Source organism: Neoarius graeffei, chromosome 17, assembly GCF_027579695.1.
Source record: "Neoarius graeffei isolate fNeoGra1 chromosome 17, fNeoGra1.pri, whole genome shotgun sequence".
Classification (NCBI taxonomy): Eukaryota; Metazoa; Chordata; class Actinopteri; order Siluriformes; family Ariidae; genus Neoarius; species Neoarius graeffei.
The window spans coordinates 66,134,932-66,148,574 of NC_083585.1; the positions used below are offsets into that span (position 1 = coordinate 66,134,932).

The 13,643-nt window shown below is 38.4% G+C and overlaps 1 protein-coding gene across 1 annotated transcript; it reads right to left on the reverse strand.

Moving 5' to 3' along the window:
• Positions 1 to 2,322: 2,322 nt before the first annotated feature.
• Positions 2,323 to 13,020, reverse strand: LOC132864445 (E3 ubiquitin/ISG15 ligase TRIM25-like). The gene is made up of 6 exons (XM_060897859.1): positions 12,433 to 13,020; positions 11,446 to 11,541; positions 5,880 to 6,113; positions 5,532 to 5,691; positions 5,075 to 5,134; positions 2,323 to 2,876 (listed from the first exon to the last, which is right to left on the reverse strand). Exons 1-6 carry the CDS (start codon positions 13,018 to 13,020, stop codon positions 2,344 to 2,346), a joined length of 1,671 nt encoding a protein of 556 aa, XP_060753842.1. The 3' UTR covers positions 2,323 to 2,343.
• Positions 13,021 to 13,643: the final 623 nt, after the last annotated feature.

The following is a 13,643-nucleotide window of genomic DNA, read 5'->3' on the forward strand; positions in this document are numbered from 1 at the left end:
AAATATGCCAAAACACTGTCAGTCAAATTGTCAATCAAATATATTCATGCAGTGAATGCAACCAAATACAAACAACACTATAACATTGGAAGCATTTATTATTATTGTTATTATTATGTATTCAATTATTTATTTGGCATGTGGTGCTTTTTGTATTGTCTAGAACATACATAAAATGAGCATATTATAGCAGCAAAATAGAAGCACAATCATTTGAATGCAGCAAAACACATACTGTCTAAAAATAAAAACACAACATATTTAGATCAGTATTATTTTTTCCCCTGGAAATTGAACTCGCCAAATGCACAGACAGTTCGTTCAAGCACCTCTGATGGATTAGGATCGTATGCAGGTAAAAGGGGAGACGGTGTACGGAGAAAATTATAAACAAGTCACAACGCTGAAACACAAGCCCAAAAACCCGCAAACCACGACTTCTGATTTTTTTTTAAAGCAAGCTCACAAAAAAAGAAACCCCGAAGTCGCTTATAAAAAGCGGAATTGGCAACCCACGCAGTGTTCCAGAAACCAGAATCTCTGATCGCAAGTTCTGTTCTAAATAGCTTTGACAGGTCGTCTTGTTATCAGGAAAACTATGATCTATCTCATAAAAGTCATGGGTTCATTGATTAATAAAACGATATTTAATTATTCAGAACTGAAAATCGTGAAAAGGGTTTGTTGCTTTTGATGTGTGCGTGATCACATGCCATCCGCTCCGAGCTTATGTGCCGGGGCTCAGCCCCGGACAGCCCCGGCCCAATTTAACCCCTGGTCCTATCCAATAAAGGTGCAAAAAGCCCAAAAAAATATCTTTAAAAAAAAAAGAACAGGACTGGATCCCAGGCGTCCTTCTCCTGATCATCAGCCCTTTTCCAGCTGTTCCATCTGAAACTGTAGTTTTATTTTGCTTTTTGTTGTTTTGTACTGTATATTTGTGTCTGAACAGAGAATCCTGACGATACTGGATCGGTGGCGTTTGTGGTTTTTCCCCGTACGCTAGCGCACGTGTGGAGCTGCACATTAGTGAAGGCCTCACAGGAAACCAGTGTGTGGTGTGTGAGGCCTGAAGTGTGTGCAGTTCCCAGTGTGTAGTGATGGAGAGAGACACGAGCGCTCCCTCTGGGATTTAAACTGATCTCTGTTTAATACAGTTTTGTTTCGACACAGTGTTTGGATCTTGAGTTTATGAAGCATCTTTTATAAACCTGAGTTTGATTAATAGTCGTCATTTGGCCTTCAATGAAAATAGAAAGAGAAAAGTAGCCACACGGAAAAGTTTGAGTTTTAATGCTCTGATAGTTAAACAATATTTTATTATTTTAATTGATTACATCTGTTAGTTTTAAAGTACAAGAAACTACTACAAATGAGTTTATAACATTAAAAAAAACTGACATTAAATCAGGCATCCAAGAGGAAATACAGCCCCAAGTCAGAAAAAGATGATATCGTATGTTGAAATTGAAATTAAAACTGAAAACAATGATTTGTAAATAATCTTTATAGGTGTAGATTCCAAAATCTGCAAAATGAGTGTTTATTCCATACTTTAAATGTTATTTTTTAAGGGGTCTGAATATGTTAAGTGCATTTCTTAAACAGAAAATGGTTAAAAATTTAAATATGTTCTGACACACAGTAGGGTGTGTTTCCACCAGCAGCAGGACAGAAAGATGTGGTAGTTTGAGAAACGTTGATTATTTCTGAAGAAACAGATTTTGCAAAAAACATTTACATCTCAAATTCCTTGTTTATCACAATAACAAATCTCATAAAAGTGCATACATTTAAAACAAATGCTTTCAAAGAGACTATTTTTTTCTAGAAACATCCTACATTAAGACATTTTTATCGTGGTGCTTGAAAGTTTGTGAACCCTTTAGAATTTTCTATATTTCTGCATAAATATGACCTAAAACATCAGATTTTCACACAAGTCCTAAACGTAGATAAAGAGAACCCAGTTAAGCAAATGAGACAAAAATATTATACTTGGTCATTTATTTATTGAGGAAAATGATCCAATATTGCATATCTGTGAGTGGCAAAAGTATGTGAACCTCTAGGATTAGCAGTTAATTTGAAGGTGAAATTAGAGTCAGGTGTTTTCAATCAATGGGATGACAATCAGGTGTGAGTGGGCACCCTGTTTTCACAAACTTTCAAGCACCACTGTATGTAATTCATTTAGAATTAATCTATAAAACAGAAGCACTTTGAAAATAATAATTGATTAGTGCCACAGTTCTGCACACAAGTGTCTTTGTATTTCAGGGAGAAATTCAGTCTGACACCTCAGTTATAATTTTACTCAACATTTCAACTTTTACCAACATTTCATTTTTTCATCGGATCACAAAACCTCACAGATGAGTCAGAATCCCACATCCAGACCCCAGCGTATAGAGGCTGAGTGAATGTGGTGTGGACTCTGTGGAGGAGCTTCATCGTGTCAGAGACGCTGTAGAAGGACAGAGTTCCTGCACTGTGATCCACATACACTCCTATTCTGGAGGATGATAGACGTCTGGGCTCAGTCTTAATGTCGTTGTGTCGGAAATAGACAAAGTAAGAAAAACACACCAGACTCCAGGACTGACTGTTGAATCCAAACCCACACTCATAACTCAGTCCTTTCCTGCTGATCTCTTTATATGAGACTGATATGTCCACATCACCCCTCTTCTCCACCTCCCAGTAACAGCGTCCACACACACTCTCCTTACACAACACCTGCCACCTGGAGTCAAATCTCTCTGGATGATCAGAGTATCTCTGTTCTGTCTCACTGTGTCTCACCACTCTGTTCTTCTCAGACAGAATGAGGTTAGGATGTGCTGTGTTTGGATCCAGAGTCAGATAACAGGAATCTAAAACAATAAAATATCCACAGGTTAGATGTTCACACACATTCACACCTACGGTCAATTTAGAGTGAGTGTGAATGGTTGTCTGTGTCTATGTCTCAGCCCTGTGATGACCTGGCGACTTGTCCAGGGTGTACCCCGCCTTTTGCCCGTAGTCAGCTGGGATAGGCTCCAGCTTGCCTGCGACCCTGTAGAACAGGATAAAGAGGCTACAGATAATGAGATAATGAGATGAGGTTAGATGTTAATCGCAGGATTTATAAGAAGTGTGTGTGAGACACCTGTCTGTCGTGAGGCTCTGAAGCGCGTATGGAGTAGAAGGGGGCGTGGCAGACAAAACCACGTGACCGATGACAAACGAAGCCTCGGTTATGATCACTGAGCTTTATATAAAATCTGGAGCTCGTGGGCTCGTCAGAGTGAAGCCATCTGGGCGCCATCTTACCATTTACCTTGTGTGTATTTGGTTTGTGTGTTAAACAAACCAAACAAATGTCGTATCTGATCAAATGTGCCCCAAATTTGGTCAGTTTCTCCTGACCCCTCCCCCCATTACCACCTCTTATTTTCTCAACTTCATCCCCCATTCCTTACATCTCTTTATAGTGCTCCCCTTTGTGGGGATTTTTTTCTTTTCCAGTCCAGTCTCCGATCAATTTTTTTGATAGCTCTTTTACCACAATAAATCATTTTTACGGAGATTATTTCCGTTTTTCTCTGATACAGTGCATCTTTCTCTTTCATATAGTTCTTCCTTCCTTTGTATTTATTATACCAACACAAAGGCTGTACAATACTTCCTTTCTATTTAGGACAGCTGTTGAAACAGGATTATTTTCTCATGTTATTTTCCATTTTCACTTCATTCTCACAGTCATGTCTTAACAGTATTTATTGGTCACATTTATTGGTCACTGTCATTGTCATGCAGCTTGCAACCAATAAATACTGTTAAGACATGACTGTGAGAATGAAGTGAAAATGGAAAACAACATTAGAAAATAATCCAGTTTCAACACAACTGTTCTAAACAGAAAAGTATCGTGCAGCTTTTGTATTGATAGAATAGAGATATAATAAAGAAAGAAGAAATATATGAAAGAAAGATACACTGTATAAAAGAAAAACTGAAATAATCTCTAAAAATAATTATAGTAGGAAAAGAGCCGTTCAAAAAAATTGATCAGACTGAACTGGAAAAGAAAAAAATAAACAGTAGCAGTGAAGGGAAGCGCTATAAAGATATGTAAGGAATGGGGGGTAAAGTTGAGAAAATAAGAGGAGGGAATGAAAGGAAAAAACTCAGGAGATACTTTTCTTGGGGCAAATTTGATCAGATACGACGGTTTAACACACAAACCAAATCCACGCGATGTGAGTGGTAAGATGGCGTCCAGATGGCTTCACTCGTCTCTACAGAGGGGAATGGGTTCGGAGCCCTCCAGGTTTTATATAGAGCTCAGTGGTTGTGATTCACGAAAAGATTCATGATTCATGAAAAGATTCATGTCAGTGCATTCAACAGAGTTCACTAGCGACACCTACTGCTCAGAGAAATGTACAGCATTAATTTCTACATCACACCGGTGTTCTGCTGCTTTACATTATTATTCACACAATGTTCCATTTTGAAATAACTTACGTCATAAGTTTTTTTTATATGCCTTTTTGTTATTCAGTGCGTACTCTTATTTCTCTCTCACACACACACTTGACTCTCTGGAACAGTACTGATGAATCTTTAAAGAGTCTTAGCTTCAGCAATTTCAATCGTTCTATCAAAAGTACGATTATCACTTCAGATCAACATTCCTTTCTCTTTTCCTCACACTGTCATTTCATTTTTTACTTCTTTTTGTTTTTTTTCTATTTATTGAAATATTGCATTTTTTCCTTGTCTCTGTGTGACGAGTTTTCTTCTTTATAACAGTAATCCATTATTTTTTTTCTGCCGAGTGAGATTAGATTACTAGTTATTTCTAGGCAGCATTTTATCCTTCGTATGGATTAGATTTCTGTGTGTGATATAAATAAACTTATTGATATACATTCTGTGTGTTGTAGAGAAAGAAAGAAAGAAAGAAAGAAAGAAAGAAAGAAAGAAAGAAAGAAAGAAAGAAAGCCCATCAAGTGGGGGTCCTCCTCTGAGCTGAACTGTGTGTGTGTGTGAGTGTGTGTGTGTGTGTGTGTTTTACACCTACACTGCAGAAAATCTTCTCTGCTCTTTGGTTTTGAGGGTAAAATCATGTGAACTGCTGCAGCTGTAGAGACACAGAGACAAAATGGAGACTGAAAAATGACACGAAAACAGTTTTAAGGATCATGAGAACAAGCAAAAAAAAATTTTCCCAGCTGAAGCTCTGACAATGTGTGTGTTTTTGCTTTCTGATGGATTTTATGGAGGAATTAAGGCCTCGGTTCTGATCTAATGTTCATCATATTTGTTATGTGTAAAGTTCAATAAGATTAGTTTGTGGATTTGTGATTAAGGTCCTGTTTATCTGGGAAATTTATTTGTAATTGGCACATGTAATTTCTGAGGCTAATACTAATGCTTTGTGATTTGATGCAGTTTTGTTCCTGGTCACGTTTTATTTCCGTTACATTAATTTTATGTCTCTCTTTACTGTGATACAGAACAAATGCTTGTTTGTTTACCTTGTGGATGGATTTTGTTGAATTCCTCCTCACAGATTTCCTCAACTCGTTTTTTCAGATCTGAGAGAGAGTTCCTCACTCCATCAAATGAGAGATGTTGATTGACAGTGATGCTGGGTGAGTCGTCACATCCAGGAGAAACACAGAGAGACGGGAAACTCTACAGAGAGGAAACACAGAATAGAGAAGGAGAAAAGTGTAGGAGAGGAACGAATGAATCTCAGACTGAATCAGACCAAAGACACACTTGGGATCTCAGACAGGAACATTTATTGTTGCTGTAATGAGCTTTTAGGAGGAAACTTTGTGAGGAACAGCGCCCTCTGTAGATCAGACAGTGAGTGTTACCTGGAGGAAGTGGATGTGATCGTGTGTGAGTGAAAGCTGCTCCAGCTCAGTGACTCTCCTCTGAAGATCAGCAATCTCCTGCTCCAGTTGCTTCAGGAGTCGCTCAGCTCGACTCAGGTCAGCTTTCTCCTGAGCTCTGATCAGCTCCGTCATCTCCGAGCGCTTTTTCTTCATGGATCTGATCATCTCAGTAAAGATCCTCTCACTGTCATCTACTGCTGCCTGTGAACGCCTCTGTTAGAACACACACACACACACACGTGTGGTGGTGAAATGGGAGACTCTATAAAATAAATAAACTCACTCTGTATGTGTGTCTTAAGGAGAATCTCTCTACCCAAGTTGCCATTGTAGTTTTATGCAACGTAGAAGCGATTTTTTAAAAGAAATTGTGGATCTCCTGTGTTTCTCTGAAGGGAGGTTTTGGGTTTTTTCTTCCTGTCAGAGTTCTCTTTTTCAGAAAAGTAGTATCTGCTCCTCATGTCATGTAACTTAAATGAGAAAATGTGTTTCCATTTCATTTTTGTGAAATACTGCTTGATTGAATTATCTGAAAAACCACCTCATGCGAGTGTAAAAACTTTCTTTGCAATATTTGGGAGGATTTTGAAAATTCTGTATTTGTTTCTGTCAGGTTCACCTGGGGTTGAACTTGGATATCTGGTGTAACAGGCCAGAGCTCTACCCCTGTGCCACAAGGTGAGATTATAACACCCAGATGCAGAGACTGATGAGGTTAAAGTGCATAATCACGGGTAACTTTAGGAGCGAGATCAATGTAATTCTCCTATTTTATATTAAACTTTGGTCAAATATCTGTCACATTTTGCATTTTGTGCAATTTATTTTACCTTGCGCAATACCAGAAAAATTCAGTTGAAATCAAGCCATTTGAGGCGAATTGGTCCGACTCTGAAAAAACTTGCCATTTGGATTTCCTAGCAAACATTGATTTTCATGACGTCACGTGCGGGACGCCTCCATCTGAATCCTATGTCAGCACTGGTTTGTTTATGAGAAAATGACCTGGTGGTTTTCTGCAAATTTCTTCAACGTTATCACGTAATTATTAAAATGGTTAACAGATGTATCGTAGGAGGGTGTGGCAACACCAATCTTGATGGGATTAGTACTCATTGTTTTCCAAAAGACCGGACAATGAGAGAGAAATGTGAGCGCTTCGTGCAAGGCACCCGGAAAAATTGGCTACATGCTACAGACTACAGCATTATTTGCGGTGCTCACTTCATAAGGCCCGATGACTTTGAGAACTGTTTGCAGTGGGAAATGGGCTTCGCGAGGCAACTTGATCTGAAAAAAGGCACAGTTCCATCTGTCAAAATGCCCAAAGCAACACTGTCTCCATCTGTGTCAGCGTCACCAAAGGAGCCAGCCGTGTTCGTCTTCCCTGACAGAAGGCGAAGTGCTGCATCCACTGAGGCCCTCAAAGCCGAGGACCAAGCAGAGCCGAGAAAAAGACCAAGAAAATCAGCAATTCACAAGTTGATTGTTGCCAGGGTAAGAAATAATTCTGACATCTCATTATATTCTTCATCCAAAGGTGAAGTAACATTGTGATCAGGTGACAATTCCATATTTAATTGCAAAATCACTAGCTGCTAAACTTGGTCTACACAGGCTGTGCACTGAAACCGTGCAAGCTCTCGCAGCCTGCTAGTGGTTCCGCAGGTGGCGTCATGAATCTGGCTCCAGACTCCCTTGGGATTTTTCCAGATGCGTTTTGTTATTTTTTTTTCTGCTGTAGACAGATGGCCTTGTGCAAAATTAGCCTTCTGGATGAGTGTGTAAAGGGACATACTTTCATATAAAAAAAACACGAAATTGGTCCAGGACACTTTAAGCAGGTGAGGGTTTTTTTTACTTGATAGCAGGACAGGAATATCCAAACAGCAAGAAGACAATAAATCAGAGTATAGTCCAGGCATGGGTCAAAATCCAGTGTCAGTCAAAGTTAGAATACAAGGCAAAATGGCAGACAAGGGTCAACAACAGGTGAAACCTCAAAAACAGGCTTAGTTACTGGGCTTGAACAGAATATCAACTCAAAACTGACCAAAGAACTCAGGAAAGCGAGGAGTTGAAATAGCCACATAAACCAGACTCAGGTGAACACAGTACATACAGTACATATAGTAGATAATTAGACCAAACAAAGACACTGAGGACCCCATATGGCCAAAAAAGTAACAGCAGTCATAAAGTCTTGACACGTTCCTTGTTTTTATTTCACTAGACCGTCGGCTACAGTTATCGACAGTCCATGATAATTGACGCCTTTTCAGATTTACCAATTTTAAAAAAGCAATTTTACAAAGGTGAGTTTCAGTTCCAACAGTTATTTTTGGTTAATTAATCAACCGGAAGACCCCCCTCGCCCTTTGAGCTTGTCGTCTGATGACACAGCTCGTTATCTGAGATGGAATTTTTTTAGCACAATCAGTAAGTTCAGGAAAACCCGGACGTTATCTTCGCAGGTAAGCATGGTGGAAAGATCATGGACATGTTTTTACTGATCAAATTCACCGATATTTCATGATCTCCTTGTCGAAACCTACTTTGTTTCTTACTCTTTCATTTGAGAGTCACCATTTTGTATCTAAATGCGCATTTGAGAAGTCATATGAGGTGTCGATTATGCTGATCACTTTTACCGGTGTCCACCATTATCAACACCCTGTGGAATTAAGTGACATTTACAACTGTTATGGATCAAGCTTTGTGTAACATTGTTGAAGTAGATGAAGTACTTAAAAAAAAAAGTGCTGTGATTTATCATAAATTTTTTCTCTGATTCATAACAGAATGGAATGTTTATAGAGTAGTTGGAATACGATTGCAATAAATATAATTAGACCAGAATTAACTTCCTAGCATATAAAAAATTACATGCTGGTGTAGGTACAGTCCCTTTAGAAACTACATTTCCCATCAGCCCACTTCCGCGTTGACCTGTGTCACGCCGGGGCAGGATCACCACCACGTCCTTTCTGAAGGCATAAGAGAAAAGAGGAATGCTCTGCTCTTTCTCTCTGGTGTCCGGATTCCAAGCGGTCTGGACGCATAAAGAGACCAGAAAACCAGATAAAGACATCTTTTCTTTTCTTTCTTGCAAGAATCAGAGTTTCGCGCTTTTCTTTGTCTTACCTTTGGCCACGGTAGACTCTAAGATCGCGCGATTTTAAACTCAGTGAGTTACAACCGGTTTCATTCATTAAGTATGTACGACTGCAGCTCAGAGCAGTCAATTTATAATTAGGAGCGACCAGAATTCCTCCTGATTGAAGCGCTGTGTACATCAGTTTGATCAGAGACTTTGATTTTCATCACGACCGTCGTCGGATCAAGAGAAGCTCTCTGTCCACAGAATCGACTCACGGAATCGACTCACGTGCTTCGGGAGACTCAGAAGTTTTAGAACATCTCCCTAATCTTGCATATAAGCGAGATACTGGAAGTACAGTAAGACTGTCAAAATTTTGGGCATAAATAAAGATCAGTCTTAGGAATTTAGCTTTTATTGAAAGTGTGAATTTAAACCCAGGTTTATTGTTTACACTGCTCGACATGCAGCGTGTTGAATTGTTGATTGTTCTGTTTTTTTTATCTCAATTGTTTTAATAGATAGGCTGTGCATGCTTCTTTTTACTAATATCCTCAATCTCCTTAACACACATCTTAACCTTATCAAGATTTCAGGGAGTTTGATAATGTTATATGTAGGTAGAATTCCTTTGTCTCAAGGCGAACCACGAGGATTCACTTCCCCCCTTTCACAGATAACATTCCAACTTTATAGCCCTCTCACACACACACACACACACACTTGCTCTCCCCTTTCACAGATAACATTCCAACTTTATAGCCCTCTCACACACGCACACACACACACACACGCACACACACGCTCTTACACACACATACACCATTTGAATATATCTGCTGACATTATTCATTTTATTTTTATCTTTGTTATAATAAATTCATTTATTAAACAAACTGTTTTATTTGTGTGCTTAATATACTCGAAGTCACCCAATCTCTCAAAGAATTCAAAAAGGTGCATATAAGTTATCTAATATGGTAAGTGATCAATAATAATTTGGAATATACCATAATTTAGATGTTTGGTAATTTACTATTAAGCACCAGGATTAATGGTATGATTTACTTTGAATGATTCACTGATTCACTTTGAATGATTCACTGATTCGATTCACTTGAACGATTCACTTGAGTGATTCACTTCAAACGATTCAAATGAGACTGATTCATTTTAATTATTAACCTTCAAATTTAATGAGACTGATTTAATGAGATCACTTAATAATTACCAAATGCACCTACACTGGAAATATTCAGATTTTTTTTTGCAGTTTGTTGTAAATATCTACCACATATTACAATATCAGGAGACATTTTATATTTTGTTTTGAGGAATGACATGTGACCTTTGAACTGGATTTTCATGTGGTTACAATGTCAATTGCTTTATTGGTAAACTACAGAACTAGTGTTAGATTTAAAGCCATGATTTAAGTTAGTTTTATAATTGCAGAGTGTAATTTAGGATTGTTAAGATGTTAAGACTTTATGAGTTTAATTCTGAATCCTAGGCTTGTGACCTTCCTCCAGTGAAGTAGAGAAGTGCTGACCTACTTTGCTAGACTAGACATAAACATGTCTTTGTTTAAAATGGTAAATGCTGAGTTGTTAAGGACATATTCTTGATATGGGATGTTTTGCCTATGATTGTTTTACTACATATTAATGAAATTAAGATGTAATTTGCTGACTTAGCACAAGACTTAGCACATTTACATGCGCACACACATAACACACACACATTTTCACCCTCTACATGCCAAGGACACACACACACACACATCTTACACCCACCCCTCTCTGAGGTCACACACAAACACTCACACACACACACAGTGGTCTCGAGAAGTTGACCGTTCCAGCTGTGGGAAGCCTTTCAACTAGAAATTATTAAAAACAACAATTAATGATTAACAAAATGTGAAATGTGAAAATACTTAGAAAGTAGGTAGAAAGTGGAATAAAAAGATTTTCTGACAGGTTAAACATCAGTTCATTTGTTTTCAAACATTAGTATTACTTCCTCATTTAGTACGTAAGCACCGACATCCATATATTTATATAAAAGATATTTTGTACTAAATATAAGTCTATGTAAAACAAATTTTCAATAAAAACTATGTTTTGTTAACTTAATACCACATACTGATTATTTTTTAATAAATAATCATCTGGATGTCAATAATTGTGGAACAGTGGCAATAACTTTGGACAAAGGTGTCAATAATTGTGGAATGGCGTCACGTGATCTGATATGCTAAGTAATTGGGAATCAACTCATTTTTTTTTTCTATTGGAAGTTTGAGCAATTATTCATGCACAATTTATATTGAAAGTATTTTCTACTTTTGCAACGGCCAAAAGATGGTTAAGGTGTCAATAATTGTAGCCGCCACTCTATTTAAGCAGGTTAATTGAAACACAGCTACTCTTCACTCCTCACCTTAATAGTGTCCACAGTCTGTTTCAGCTCCTGCACCTCCTTCTGCTTCTCCTGGATCCTCTGCTGGGATTTCATCTGCTCCTCCTTTCGCTCATTCTGAGACCAAATAAAATACATTTTAAAAATACATTCAATCATGTTCTACAGAATTATAGCAAAAATTAAAAAGAGAAATTAAAAATGAAAAAAAATCAATGAAAACATTTCAATGAAAACTACAAATATCACCTCGAGAACTAACTAAAATTAACACACAGACAGACTGATCTGAGAGCAGTGCGCTTCATCACTGTTCCCTTTTATTTCTCAGAGACTTTGGGGGGGGGGACATGCACAGTGCACATCTGGATTCATGAGAGTTATTTATTTGTTCAGCAGTAAAATCCAGAGTCATAGTCAGGTTTACTTCTTTAAGGTGCTGTGTGTACATTCAAAACCACACCCAATTCCACCGGATTAAAGGAACCATCAGTGAACATGGGCTTTGAACTTCATTAATCTCATCGATGTTCAATTAACACTGAGTTTTGACCAAAATCTCTGCAGAGATTTGAACTTTCCAGAATCAGGATCATTCATCCCAAAGAAGTTTTCAGAAATGGACCACAAATCCACTCACATTCAGAAAGATAAAGTTCTACAATAAAGATTTTTGTATTTGTAGAATTAAATGGGGTTATGGGGGTTATGTGGTTATTAAATGGGGTTATGAAATATGATCTCCAGTTACAGAGCTTTAACACAGTCACGTGAGCACTTTAGTTTAAAATGCTGGAAGAAGGTTGTTGGGTGTTGGCTGTTTAAAGCACATTGACTGGTCTGAACTCTTTTACATTTATTTACATGTTACCCTTTGACCGGAAATAAAAATTTACTTCACAGAGAATGACAGTCAGAGAAACCATTAAATCCACTGAATAGAGATTAGATTAGAAGTAGAATTTGTATAAAATGGCTTGGAAAAGAAGAATGATGTCCAGTTCTCACCTGTTTTTCATTTCTTTCTGCTTTAGTTGAAACTGTATCATGGCCTTTATGTTCATCCATCGTACACAAATAACAGATGAAGCTTTGGTCAGTACGACAGAAGATCTCGATCAGTTTGCCGTGTTCAGAGCAGATCTTCTCTTGGAGCTCTGCACAGGCTTCAACTAACTTGTGCTTCTTAAAGGCAGGGGACTGATTGTGAGGTTTAAGATGATCTTCACAATAGGAGGCCAGACACACCAGACAGGAATTAGTGGCTTTGCGTTTTCTCCCAATACAGGAATCACACTCCACATCTCCAGGTCCAGCGTAACAGTGAACAGGAGAAGCAACTTGGAGTTCAGTCTTCTTCAGTTTCTCCATCATTTCAGCCAGCTTGTTGTTCCTGTGTAGAACAGGCCTTGGAGTGAAAGTCTCTCTGCATTGGGGGCAGCTGTAGATGCCCTTCACATCCTCCGGATCCCAGAATCCATTAATACACACCTTACAGAAATTGTGCCCACAGTGAATAGTTACAGGATCCTTCAGAACATCCAGACACACTGGACAGATGAACTGATTCTGGTCTGAAATACCAACCTCTGCCATTTTTTTGTGCAATCACACACTGAGAGCAAAAAGAGACAGACAGAAGGAGAGGAGATTCTGAGAACTGTGCGAGTTTCGTTTTCTCTGAAACAAAATGAAATGAAATTCCTGGTTCTGTGTGTGTGTGAGAGAGAGAGAGAGAGAGAGAGCGAGAGAGAGAGTAGGTGTGGCTTTACAAAGAGAAGGAGCTGGGATTTAAAAATAAAGTGTCGCTGGAGAGAGATATTTTAGTGTAAAGGAGCATCTCTGTGATTTAAAGTCAGATTAAGTGAAATCTGATTTATTCGTTTTTGTTTCTGTGAATGTGGTTCATCATCACTGTCATGTAGGTATTCTGTTTGTTCTACTGACTCCTGTTATGCCTTTGGGGTAGTTCAGATTTTGGGAAAACCTTGCACTCTTACGGCTTTAAGGCCGCTGATGGTAAGCCAATATCACATGCTTCTCTTGTTGCGGCTCTTTTGGAACCATGTTCCCTGCCAAAACAACTGTCCATCGTCAAAACCAAAAGATCATGGTTCTGGTGACTTATCTGAGGCCTGTGGGAAATGCTTAGCAGACTGTCAGCAAGTGGGTAGCCAAAGAGGGCAAATCTTGCCCACATGTTTCCGAATCACCCATTT